Here is a 13,881-nt window from a genome sequence, read left to right as displayed (position 1 = left end):
AGCAATTCAACGGCTTCCTCCGACCCATGCACACACACACACACACAATGACTTCATGGCATGGCCCACTCTCTGCTCCACGCCTTGTGTGTCACGCTAAAAATAGCACCTCACTTAGGAGTCACTCTCACGCCTTGAGCATCCTCTCGTAATCGTGCGCTTCCTACTGGCATGCTCCTGCGCATCACTCACAAATGACATGCCGCCGGTGTATGTCACTGTACAAAATTTGCCAGGTAATCCTTTTGTTCCGCAATGCCGGCCGGGAGCAATCCTCAGAGAAGTGGATGTTTTTTCATTTGTGAGGCAACTCAAGGGGAAAAAATACCTTTGTTGCAGAAATTGCACCCTCTCGGAAGTCAGCACACAGATTGAATGTATGTGATGGTCATGGACACTGACGGCAAGCTCTTTACAGGACGTTTTTGTTCAGGGTGAACATGACACCGCACACCTATCCACCATGTTCCTTTGTAGCATTTAATTTTTAATTTGCAATTACGCTGATCAATTTTGTATTCTTAGAATTACAGAAAATGAAATAGTACCTTGACTTGCGAGACCACCCGCCTTCTTTTCGTGTCATAAATTGTTGACTATTTGCTTTGTGTTCAAGGCAAAAATGCATATAAGCGCAAGCTTCAGCCACTTGAATTAAGTGGGTTAAAAAAAGTCGTGAAACACTTTCAGCTGGTAATTCAACGGGACAAACACAAATTTGAACTGAAAACACTCTCAAGGAGCAGCTGCACTAACTAAACTATGTGACTGCAGCTACTGACGTCAATGACCACGTGATGACCCCTTGAATAGAATGTACTAAAGCATGTTTGTGTGTGTTTACCTTCTGCTGAAATACATTTTATACAACCAGTTTATCTCTTTTTATCATCATGGTTTTAGCATATTTTTATATTTAGCAAAATGGCTGTTTCTTTTTAAAAGGAACCTTGGAACATGTAAGCTCTAATAAGCCACAATTATTCTTTTTTTTTTACTAAAATATGTTATTAGAAACACAGAAAATATTGCCATTGATTTAAAAATCTATAATATTTAGTATATGTTTTGACCTACGGAGGGCGCCATGTTTTAAGCGCGCATTGTACGCTCGGGGTGATGTCATTGTCACTCAACAAATACTACCATGTGACTGCAATTCCTTCTATGTGGCGAGAGGTTCAACAAATTCGTTCATCGTTTAAAAGTGGCGAGTACTTACTATTTAAACTACCCTTATTTGATATTACTACATTTAAGTATTTTCTTAAGGCATCTTTAGTATGTTCCGTCTGTATGCATCTAAACAAAATAACCGGAAAGTACACGGTAGTACTTTGGGTGTCAAATTTGCCTCTTGTTGGATGTTTCACCGGTAGCACATTTTTGCAAACACCATTTTTTTCCCACCTACTTTCGTCTCGTCTCATCTCGTCTTTCCTGTTTATTTTGCTTTTACTGCTCGTTTTGTGAAACATAGACAGTGCTTTCATGCTCAGTAACAGATGACATGTTTATGTCGCTAGAGTCATAATTTGGAAGCCCGGCAGCGTAACCATGTGACGTCACCGCCCTGCGATGTCACCAACAACAGCGACCTACTATTTAAACTAATTGTACAAATTGCATAAAAACGAAAATATCAAGAGGGGATTCAATATCAAATTATTTTAACTCAGAATTACATTTATGTTTTAAGAACTACAAGTCTTTCTATCCGTGGATCCCCTTAGGAAGATACAACAAAAAACCTGGTGTAAAGGATCACTGGCATTTAATTTTATTTCAACCTATTAATTTGTTTAGGAAATGATTACATTTGTAAAATACTACGGTAATAAGCTAACAATGCATTTATTATTGCGGTTGTTATTTGTTTTGAAGTACTGTCTCCCATTTAGCATGTTATGGTAAAAAAAAATGCTAAAAACACTGTCAATACCATACTACAAACCTCCTCTATTGCATGTTTGGTTGAGTAATTTCATGTCATGACACAGTGGTTTTGAGTCGTTTAAAGGTCAATTGAAATGATTCTAAACAGTGGGATTGAAGTTACCCGCAGCAGTGAGTCACGAAATTCCAAAGATGGCTGCACTGTCACTTCCTTTCTCCTCTAACAGAAGCCAATTTCTTGTCTTTTCAGTGATCTGCTTTCTTCAAATTATGTTGAGATCCACTACGAGGGTGATAAACCTGTCCTATCAAAGGTAACAGAAATGTAGTGGACTGCAAATGTGTTGCCTTGGAAAGTTGAACAGATGGATTTGTGAATGAATAGATGTTGATATGGATGAGTGCTCAAGTGAATGTTATGACCACAATCCAAGCTGTGTTTATAGTATAGTAGATACAGAACACCCTAGCAAACAAACAAAAAAACTACCAGCTCTTTTTACGTGGTTGAGGATGAAGTGAGTTTTAAGAAATAATTGGAGCTGCATTTTAGGAGCTACTACAGCAAGGGCAGACTAACTAATGAGATCCAATACAATATTCCTCCTTAACGAGGATAATCATGCTCCGTTTTAACTGACCCGTGAGGGGTATTACTTTAACAACATGTTTCGTGTTATCATGGTGCTTGTTCGCACTTGCACTCTTCGTCTGTATCTAAGTAATGTTAAAAAATATCTATCTATCTATCTATCTATCTATCTATCTATCTATCTATCTATCTATCTATCTATCTATCTATCTATCTATCTATCTATCTATCTATCTATCTATCTATCTATCTATCTATCTATCTATCTATCTATCTATCTATCTATCTATCTATCTATCTATCTATCGTGTGTTTTAAAATATATATACTGTATTTACAGTGGTACCTTGGCATACGATCGCTTTGACACACGATCTTTTCGACATCCGACATAAAATTTGACTCGTCATTTGTTTCTACATCTGACGACATGCTCGAAATACCACGATATAGGACAGTGCCGCAGTTTCTTTGTTTACCCGCAAGACAGACGCATGACAGATTTCCATGTGAGAGAAATCAACATGGGTTCCAAGAATGCTAGTGCAGGTGCTGAAAAAAGGAAAAATGTGAGGCTTTACATTGAAATGAAGACAGAAATGGTAGACAAATATAAGTGTGGTGTGCGCATTTGCGAACTGGCTCGACAATGCTGCTGTAGAATGAAAGAAAATTATTATTGTAACATCGCCAAAGAAATCGCCAGCTTTGTCAGGTTTTTAATCTTTCATTTCAGAACTTGTGCAACACAACATGCCTACTGTCTGCCGCAGCTGACGCCTACAACAGAACATGAAAAGTGAAAGTAAAAAGTCCATTCTCACTCTGTCACGTCAGCCACGTGGTGCGTTCTGGTACACCACGCAAAATACAACCGCCACATTAGAACTCGATACATTACATTCCAGGTATTAATATTATTAGAGGCGTGCAAAATTTCCAATTCTTAGATTATTTCCGATTCAGCTGTGGAAGATTCGCGAACGATTCACAAACATCCAAATTGCGATTATATAATTACACCAGGTGAAGCTGGAACTAAAAGAACTAAAACACAGTCAGCGCGGTCTTGGGACGCAATGAGGAACACACCAAGAGTAAATATCATGTTCAACTCATGCCGCTAGATAAAAAAACAATAATACCTGACTGCGGCCGACAGCCGCTACAAACAACGCCCAGTTGCTACAAACATACGGCCACATAATGCTACGGTAGATATCACATATATATAGAACTAGATGCGAAATGACAGACGACAGCGGCGTAAGAACATGATAGAGAACTAGATGCGAAATGACAGACTTGCCGGCGTTAGGGTTAGGGTAAGGTAAGCAGTAGACTTCTCTCGAAGGCTCGGTTGTAGCGAACCTAATTAACTTTTTATCTAAAATACTCCAAAATCGGCAAAATCTTGACTTGAATCTATGTTTAAATGATGAAACAGTTTGAAAAGTTTTTAAACTTTCATATGTCGAAAGTAGACAGAAGGGAAATTATGGAATAACGGAATTATGGAATTATATTATTCCGATTTTTATTCATAATTTATTAGTTTTGCTCTGTGTAATTGTTATTTGAAATAGTACCATTACTATTTATTCAGGATTTAGTGCAAGATTTTGGGCTGCGGAACGAATTAATGGAATTATAATGTGGTCTTATGGGAAAATCCTGCTCGACATACGACCATTTCGACTTCCAAACATGGTCCTGGAACGAATTAACTTCGTATGTAGAGGTACCACTGTACATCAAAATATACAGTGGGTCAAATAAGTATTTAGTCAACCACTAATTGTGCAAGTTCTCCCACTTGAAAATATTAGAGAGGCCTGTAATTGTCAACCTGGGTAAACCTCAACCATGAGAGACAAAATGTGGGGAAAAAAAACACAGAAAATCGCATTGTTTGATTTTTAAATAATTTATTTGCAAATCATGGTGGAAAATAAGTATTTGGTCAATACCAAAAGTTCATCTCAGTACTTTGTTATGTACCCTTTGTTGGCAATAATGGAGGCCAAACGTTTTCTGTAACTCTACACAAGCTTTTCACACTCTGTGGCTGGTATTTTGGCCCATTCCTCCATGCAGATCTATAGCAGTCATGTTTTGGGGCTGTCGTTGGGCAACACGGACTTTTAACTCCCTTCGCAGATTTTCTATGGGGTTGAGACCTGGAGAATGGCTAGGCCACTCCAGGACCTTGAAAGGCTTCTTACGAAGCCACTCCTTTGTTGCCCTGGCTGTGTGTTTGGGATCATTGTCATGCTGAAAGACCCAGCCACGTCTCATCTTCAATGCCCTTGCTGATGGAAGGAGATTTTCACTCAAAATCTCTCGATACATGGCCCCATTCATTCTTTCTTTCCTTTACACAGATCAGTCATCCTGGTCCCTTTGCAGAAAAAAAGCCCCAAAGTGTGATGTTTCCACCGCCATGCTTCACAGTGGGTATGGTGCAATTCAGTATTCTTTTTCCTCCAAACAAGAGAACCTGTGTTTCTACCAAAAAGTTCGATTTTGGTTTCATCTGACCATAACACAGTCTCCCAGTCCTCTTCTAGATCATCCAAATTCTCTCTAGCGAACCGCAGACGGGCCTGGACGTGTACTTTCTTCAGCAGGGCGACACGTCTGGCAGTGCAGGATGAGTCCCTGATGGCGCATTGTGTTACTGATAGTAGCCTTTGTTACTGTGGTCCCAGCTCTCTGTAGGTCATTCACTAGGTCCCCCTGTGTGGTTCTGGGATTTTTGCTCCCCATTCTTCTTATCGTTTTGACGCCACAGGGTGAGGAGGGAGTTCAAAGTCCATGTTGCCCAACGACAGCCCCAAAACATCACTGCTCTAGAGGAGATCTGCATGGAGGAATGGGCCAAAATACCAGCAACAGTGTGTGAAAAGTTTGTCAAGAGTTACAGAAAACGTTTGGCCTCCGTTATTACCAACAAAGGGTACATAACAAAGTATTGAGATGAACTTTTGGTATAGACCAAATACTTATTTTCCACCGTGATTTGCAAATAAATTCTTTAAAAATCAAACAATGTGATTTTCTGTTTTTTTTTTTCAAATTCTGTCTCTCATGTTTGAGGTTTACCCATGTTGACAATTACAGGCCTCTCTAATATTTTCAAGTGGGAGAACTTGCACAATTAGTGGTTGACTAAATACTTATTTGTCCCACAGTATATCAAACACATCTGTGAATGATGCAGTGCAGTACTGCACTGCAAACTAATGTTAGGTTTTCTGCAGGAAACTCAATTCACTATATACATATTATATATGCGAAAAATCAACTACCTTTGAGATGATTGTTGTTGTATCCATCAAAGCTTATTATTATTGCCTCTGTAAGACTAAAGTACTTGATAAAAGTGCAGCATGGCTCAAATTAGATTGCGCAAGTGGTCCAAATGTGATGGCCAGGTATACATCAGACAAGTGAGGTAGTAAGCAGGTTATAGAATAAGGTTCTGTTTGCGGTTGCTGATTCAGGCTGCATGGGTTGGGCGTACTGTAGCTGAATCAGCAGGCTTTTGCTCGCCCCGCAGCCTCCTGCTGGAGCTCTGCTCACGTGACGAGGGAGGGAAAGCACTCCGCAGTGTCAGTGCAGTGTTAGATGGGTGAAGTGAGAGAAAAAGAAAGAGAGTGGGAAAGTGAGCGAGAGTCCTCCACTCACCCAGTGTCTTGACAGCTGAGTCACAGATAGCATCGAGACCTACTTTGCAATGTGTTCACGATCCCTATTAACATCAGAGGGACCGCACCATACATCAGTATCTGCAGGACGAAACGGTACATCTTCGGGGGTTTGGAATATTCCAGTCAAAAGAGAACAAAATGAATTACCGGTACACACATGCATACAGTGATGTGTGGAGCATGACATCACTGGTGGGTGGTCAGAGCTTTTTAGCGATTTAATTGTTCCATAAAACTGTCCCTATTTATGACCAGCAGTTATTCTCAGGGTATAGGGAAGTTAGATTTTTGTATCAGTACTCCTGGTTGATACAACGTACACTAAATTAGCAATAGGACTGTTTCTTTAAACAATTATATTTCAAATTTGTCCACTCAGGGTCAGAGTGCTCACTCTCAATGATGTCAGCATTTCTGGCCTCTCAGATTGATTCTGTGTGATTTGATGTGTCATTATCACTGTTCCTTTCTCCCTAAGGGCGGTGAACACTGTTACTATCACGGGCAGGTGAGAGGCAACAGTGAATCCCGTGTGGCCTTATCTACCTGCAATGGGCTGCAGTAAGTGAACTGAATTGTGCGCTAGTCTCTTAACATCTTTGGACACCTACACACATATCTCAGTTCGTTTTCTAATATTGACTAATATTGAGCGGTCTTTCTGTCTTTACAGTGGGATGTTTGACGATGGAGCCTATGTATACCTAATTGAGCCACTGCAACAGACTCATTTGATTGTAAGTTAGTGGATAAGTATGCATCTCATGATTCATTGCTAAGTTAGTAATGTGAATATTATTATTAAAGCATCGCTAGCGACAAATTGTGCAAATCCCTTCCAATAGATTTGTTGTTTAAGCAATGCTATACTACTCAAATAGAAACTGTAGAGCGGAAAACTTACTCAAGGCCAATACACCGGTTACCCACACTTCACTTGACACGTTCTTTTTTTTCAATTTTGTTGCAGGCATAATGTTAACAGGTGTGAGGCCATTATTATTTGATCGATTTGCAATTTTTGTAATCATATCATTCCTTTGACCATGGATCACCAATTGACTTTGGAACAGTGTTGAAAAATTGTTTCCTGGGATGATATTTTTCCGTCTCCAACTGGAGTTTTAGGCTACGTCTACACTAGGACGGATAATTTTCTCCAGGGTATTTTGCCGACTTTTTTTTTTATACCACTCTACACTTATGTTTAAGGTTAGTTTAAGCCCCCACCCCTGCTTCTGCAAGGTACGCTTGCATTTGCGCAAACTACGCATGCGTAGAAAGGAGCAGCCTCATATGTTACGTCATTGCCCGCGCAGTTTGCCTCTGAACCGGAAACTTATTACTTGTCAGCGGCAAAATTCAAAATTAGAACACCTTCTATCTAGACTGTCATTATTTTGCGATCACTTTTTTTTTCGTGAAAGCAATTGAACGCATCACGCAGGAGCGAGAGTGAAGGAGAGCACGCTCGGCTTTTACGAGCAGTCGGCGAGTTGTGATTGAAATAAATCTTTATAAAACAACGAAAGCCTGACATCATTACTTGGGATGTTACAATTGTTGCTCAGTTGTGCTCTCACTACTTGGAAAATAACAAATATAAGCATATGGTGTGGCCATAGGTGGATCTACTATTCAGGTGAAGTAGGCGATCGCCTTAGGCCCCCAACCAGGAGGGGGCCTCCAACAAGCTGCACTTGCCCCAACGAGCAAGGGCTTGGGCCACCGGAGCCAGCAGCACCCCCAACTATTCGCCATGTATAATTATTTCAGCATACCAAACAAACAAATAACAAATAAAAAAAGAAAGTCATTTGAATGCTACATTTATATTATCTCTCCCCAAACACGCAAACACGCACTACGATGGACTGTTCCACGACGACGGACTGAGTATCAGTCGCTTAGCTTCATTTAGCGCTGTTTAGCTTTGCTTAGCTCCGTTTAGCATCGCTTTGCTCCGCTTAGCTGTTCGTTAGCTTCACTTAGCTCTCCCGTGTTTTTCACGCCACTAAGCTCGCTATTTTTACAGCTCGCTACTTTGCACGTCTTTCGTTTATTTCGAACACATGAGTGAACGTGTTCTCCATGAGAGCCGAAGTGCACTGAAGGAGAAGTTAAGAACAGGCCGCTAATGCCTCTTTTAACTTTCTTCTCCTTCTTCACACTGAACATAAAATACACAACAGCACACCCTGTGGCGAAACAATGCAGTACAGTTCTAATCAGTCATATAATAACACTCAACAGCTGGTTAACAGCACAATTAAATCTATTAGTGACACCACAAGCAATAAAGAAGAATGTTTTTTTTTACAGAGTGTAAAGCTTTCGGTTAGCGGTTTAGCGAACGTACCTCCGGTGAACATTTCAAAATAAAAGCACGTCATCTTCGTCATATAAATAACGATTTCTGGGGTTAATCCCACATACTTCTGAATTAATATAATAATATGTTGAGTAAATACTACAGAATACAGATTCTACACTAAGAATAGCTTTCAAATGACACTCTTTATGACAAATATGATTGGCAATGAATATTATAATTATTATACTACTATTATATGTAGTAGTATACTATAATAATAATGCTAGAATTTTTTTTTAATAATTGTTTTGAATAATGTTGGAAAGGCAAAGTCAGTGTTCTGAATCTGTTTACTTTCCATTCTTTTGCACTAGTAAATGCTATCAGCGTTTAACCTTATTGTTTATTTGTGATTAATTATTGTTATTTACATGATTATTTGTACTTTAATAAAGAATTTAAGTGTTCCAAAATGGTTTTGTGAATTAATAAGCGTCAACAAAAATTTCATTGCTAAATTTGTAAAAAAAGAAAAAAGAAAAAAAAACAAGAATAGATGGGGGTACCACAAATGGTCACTGAATTTAAGGCGTTATAATTTATTGTAACGTAGTTTGAAGGTTCAAGGAAAATGTGCGGAGAAAAAAAAGGAGCAGGAATGCCACGTCGTGATCGTCCACCTCCATTGTTTATGATGCCGTCATGCCGCACTAAAAATGGCGACGGCATGACGTCACTTCCTTAGTATCGGATTGTTGTACGGAGACAGCAGTCCATATTAAGCGGCGGGTAATATTACCCCCCTACATCATCCGTCTAACAACTAATCTGTAAAATAGGCATACTAGTGTAGCCGACATGCCGTACAGTCCAACTAATTACACATTTAAAGAGAAGTTTTACCGCTGACACACATCTTCAACCATAGTAAAATTTACATTATCTACAGCGTATATCTCAAAACGTGATCTTTTCTAGCTCGTTAAACAGCAATTTTGTAACAACCCTACAATATGATTGGCAAGCCTTTGGCAATGGAAGTATATCCTTAAAAAAACTGCTAAACTGTCAAATGCAGATGGCGTTTTGTTTGTCTAGATGGTACATGATAGTAAATAGACATATAGGTATCTTTTAATGAGCACTATTGTGTTTGTACATCTTTTGATTAGTTCATTTCTGCTTCCAGGGGGATGATGAACACAGTCGTTGGTTTATTCCATTATTACTATGGTTACACCTTTATCCTAAACCTGACATTTTATTTGCTGTTCTTCCTTGACCAGTGCACCAAGACCTCTGTAAACTCTATTTATTATTCATACAACATAATCATGTTCAAGTAAATCAACCTTGGTATTTACTTCTTGGCTATGGCTACATTACTGCTGTGCATAAAGGTAATTGATCACAAAATCCAGTGGTGCCTTAAGGCTGTTTCATAATAGTTTATTCAAAACCCTGTCTTTTATACTGTAGTTAACAGTCACAATCTGTTAGGACTTTCTGAGTTCATCAAGTACAAAATATCTGTCGTATCAGGTGTTACAGTAGATCAGATCAATACCGCTCTGTATCATTGCTCGTATTGCTTGAGGGGAATGACAAGACCTTGATCGTGCCCATCCCAGAAGAAAAAATCTTGTCCAATTTGCACGTGTGATACATCATTCGAAAGCTTAAAATGTCAATTTTCTGGGGGAAGAAAAATTTTGAACAGGACGGCATTAAAAAAAAAAAAAAAATTAAACCGCAAAACCTTAACTGGATGTGAGAGCACGCGAGAGCAGAATTAAAGACGCCATGATTTTAACGAGATATTATCGCATACTTACCTTGTTTCGATCCAAAAACTCCATATAGCATACGTATATCATCGAGTGTCAAGACATAGATGTGAATGGCTACAGCTGCATTTTTTCGGGATTTTATGGGTGAAACACTGTAATATAACAAGGGTCGCGATGCAGAAATCGCAGACGACAAAGAGCAATCGAGATTTTCATTTTCATATATTTACCCTTTTAAACGTTTTTTAAATTTTTCTTTGTTTGGATCGATTATTTATCATCTAAACTATTGGGGAAAATGCGACAGTCACGAAAAAATACACTTATGAGGTAGATATCCGTGACTTTTTTACAGACACCAATTTTTTCATTGTGACGTAGTTTGTTTAAAACTTCAAAATATGCCAGTAAATAATAATAAAATATAATAATAAGTTGTTTTTTTTTTAAATTAAATATTAGATCTCAATTAATGATTTTAAGCTAAAAATTTAATATATAATAATAATAATAATAATAATAATAGGTAAATATTATTTACCTTCTTTTTATGGCTGGGTTGCAACAAAAGCTGTTGCGCGATGTCTGTAAACGGGTTTTCAGGGTAAAACGGACAAATTAAAAATAGTTCGGGGACTTAATGCGCCATGAATCTGCTATGGCAGCATCTAGACATATTGTCAGACACAACAGTTCTTTTGGCTTAAAATACAGCAGTTTATTTTATAGAGGGGTGCGAGGGCAGAAACTGCTTTTTCAGCCTTGTCTATGTTTTCCGCCAAATATAGAATTAAATCCTTCATTCATTTACAGAGGGGCTTCAACAGTGCACTTCAAACAGAGGACCAAGTATCAGACAACTTATTGTCATTGCCTGTTATGACACGATCACTCAACACAAGTGTTTGCTTCAAGTTCCTACTGTGAAAAAAATGTTAACTCAGTTTTTTTCCTTTTTAGAGCATTTCATGAAATACACACAGGAACGCCCGCAAATACACACACACATTAAGCTATACTGCTCTAAATCTTATGCCAATAATTACATTTAAGATTTTATGACGGCGGTAATGACACAGAATAAAGCAGGCACATACAAAAAAATAGCTGTGGCCATTAACTCATTCACTGACAGCCATTTTCACCGGTGCAACCCCCCTTCGCTCCGATCCGTTTTACTGGATTTTGACTGATTTTGCAACGTCCACAGAAAATTCTGTTCTATTGCTATCTAAACATGGAACCCACCAAAAGAAAGATTACTCTCTTCTTTCAGCAGGAAAAAAAAGTTATTTCGTCTTTTTCCATTCTTTAGAAATCAGCATTAGAAAATAGCTTATTTTGAGCAATTTTCCAATTTCTGATGAAAAAACAGAGAAATTGAACTTTTTGTGAAGCATACATTTCAAACATAACTTTGACTTTAACACAGCTATTTTTTGCTTTAGTTACATCCCAAACATCTGATTAATGTTTTCCCTTTACAAAATTACATAAACATCAAGATAAATAGAGCTTTTGATAGCAAAGTAACAATTTATTTACACATAACTAACTGAGAGATGACGCTGTTGTGGCCGCGACAGCCGGGATAAACTTTTCCCTCATCGCCGCCTGTGTCTGCTCGCTGAGCAGCACTGACTCAACGGCATTGTCCGCTGCACTGGTGGTCCCGGTCGTTCTGCTCGGTCGTCCAGCGCCTGGCATCCTGGACGTCCATTCGGTCGTCTTCCGCCGGCGCCCGGGCCATGCGGCCCTTCCGTTCGTTCCGTTGAATCGGGTTGCCGGTCTTACCAAATGCGCTACTGCCCTCCAATGGCCAGTTTTATTGCTTTAAAATGGATTTTCAGCTTTGTGCTTTGGAGCTAAGTTGAATCAGAACCCAGAGATGTCTCTTGTGAAAAAAAACGTAAAAGACGTATAAATACGTCTTTGGGACACTGAAACAATTAAAAATAGAACTTTTTTATACGTCTTTGGGAGCAAATGAGTTAAACGGTCATAGTATATGCTACACAGATGGATTGATTGATTGATGATTGATGAATGGATGCTTATACTTTATGCTGAATACTGAGCTGATCCGTTGTAAAAGCGATCAGAGAAGTCACACACACGATACAAAATAACATAACATACTGATACATCAACTCTTTGATTTCAACCGCTTTGACAACATTAGAGCCGCCGTTTATGCCGATCTCACGTCCCTTGCAGAGAGCTTGTTTCCGGGCCTGAGGAACCATTTTAACCGTGTGGTCGTACGAGAAATAGGCTGTATCCAGCAGCTGGAGAGAGCATCTCCCACTAGTTGTCTTTGAACTGGACCGGGAAACTGATGTAGTGCTCCATGGTTCGTCGTCCTTCTGGAATCCAAAATACAACCGACGTCGAGTTCTTAGCCCCAACACAACATTATGAGCTTTGACTAATGTTCTGTGTTGTTAATAATGGTGTTAGAATATAACGGCGTTACTAACGGCGTTATTTTTTTCAGTAGTGAGTAATCTAATTAATTACTTTTCTCATCTTGGCAACGCTGTTACTGTTACTGAGGCGGGAAAGGCGTGCGTTACTATGTGTTACTATGTTGGTTGAATGACGCAAGAAAAGTCTGAGAGAGACGGACTCACGGAGATGAGAGAGCAGAGCAGGAGTGGGGAAGACGCCGTTGCAAACGCAATACTAGGTGGCTCCAATAATACCTGACTGTAGCCAATTGCCTACAAACTACGTCCACATGATGCTACGGTAGATATCACATATTATAGAACTAGATGCAAATGACAGACACGGCTGCATAGGCAACATGTATAAAGGACTAGATGTGTTAGTAAATAGCCGCCATCTTAAAGCAGTAGACCTCTCAGGAAGGCTCTGTTGTAGAGAACCTCCCTAGCGAACATAAGTAACTTTTTTATATAAAATGCTCCTAAATTGGCAAAATCTTGACTTAAATCTATCTTTAAATGATTAAACAGTTTTAAAACTTACACATGTTGAAAGTAGACAGAAAGGAACTAATGCAATAATGGGAGCAATTTTAACGGTTGATTCACAACATTAAATGACTTCCACACATAGCAAACGTTACTATCTAGTTATCGCAATACCCCTGTGTCTAGTTAAGTGTAGGGTAAAGAATTGGGCTAGGGCCAATTGTCCCAAAAACCCTCTAAACTTCACATTGTGTGACCTGTTTTTTTTTTTTTTTTTTAAGAAAAAAAAAAACATGAAAATTATCACCAGTTACTTTGCCAAGTAACTAATTACTCTTACATTCAGGTAACTGAGTTACTAACGCAATTACTTTTTGGGAGAAGTCATTTGTAACTGTAATTAATTACTTTTTTAAAGTAGGATTAACAACACTGCTAATGTTATACTCGAAATGCCTGTGCCCTGGCTACCGGTAGCCGTTTCACTATTATCCGAGTCCATCGCGTTCACTTGTTGCGCGAGCACACCGGTTGATAGCAACATGCTTCTGTTTGTTTTTCCTGACAGCCACGTGACTTCACACGTAAGCACATGTGCTGAACTTTCTTAAAGGGGAATGAGCATAGCCTAACAACA

The 13,881-nt window shown here is 39.0% G+C and overlaps 1 protein-coding gene across 2 annotated transcripts in view; it reads left to right on the top strand.

Annotated features, from left to right (window-relative positions):
* The window catches only part of LOC130926664 (disintegrin and metalloproteinase domain-containing protein 23), a 79,924-nt gene that overhangs the window by 19,263 nt on the left and 46,780 nt on the right, over nucleotides 1-13,881 (top strand). For both annotated transcript variants that reach the window (XM_057851708.1, XM_057851709.1), the window contains exons 4-6: nucleotides 2,147-2,210; nucleotides 6,680-6,762; nucleotides 6,875-6,938. In XM_057851708.1, the coding sequence (XP_057707691.1) occupies nucleotides 2,147-2,210; nucleotides 6,680-6,762; nucleotides 6,875-6,938 (211 nt within the window). The remainder of the gene's footprint in view (nucleotides 1-2,146; nucleotides 2,211-6,679; nucleotides 6,763-6,874; nucleotides 6,939-13,881) is intronic.

Source organism: Corythoichthys intestinalis, chromosome 12, assembly GCF_030265065.1.
Source record: "Corythoichthys intestinalis isolate RoL2023-P3 chromosome 12, ASM3026506v1, whole genome shotgun sequence".
NCBI lineage: Eukaryota > Metazoa > Chordata > Actinopteri > Syngnathiformes > Syngnathidae > Corythoichthys > Corythoichthys intestinalis.
The sequence above is the reverse complement of the archived record's forward strand: the minus strand, read 5'-3'. Positions and strand labels throughout refer to the sequence as shown.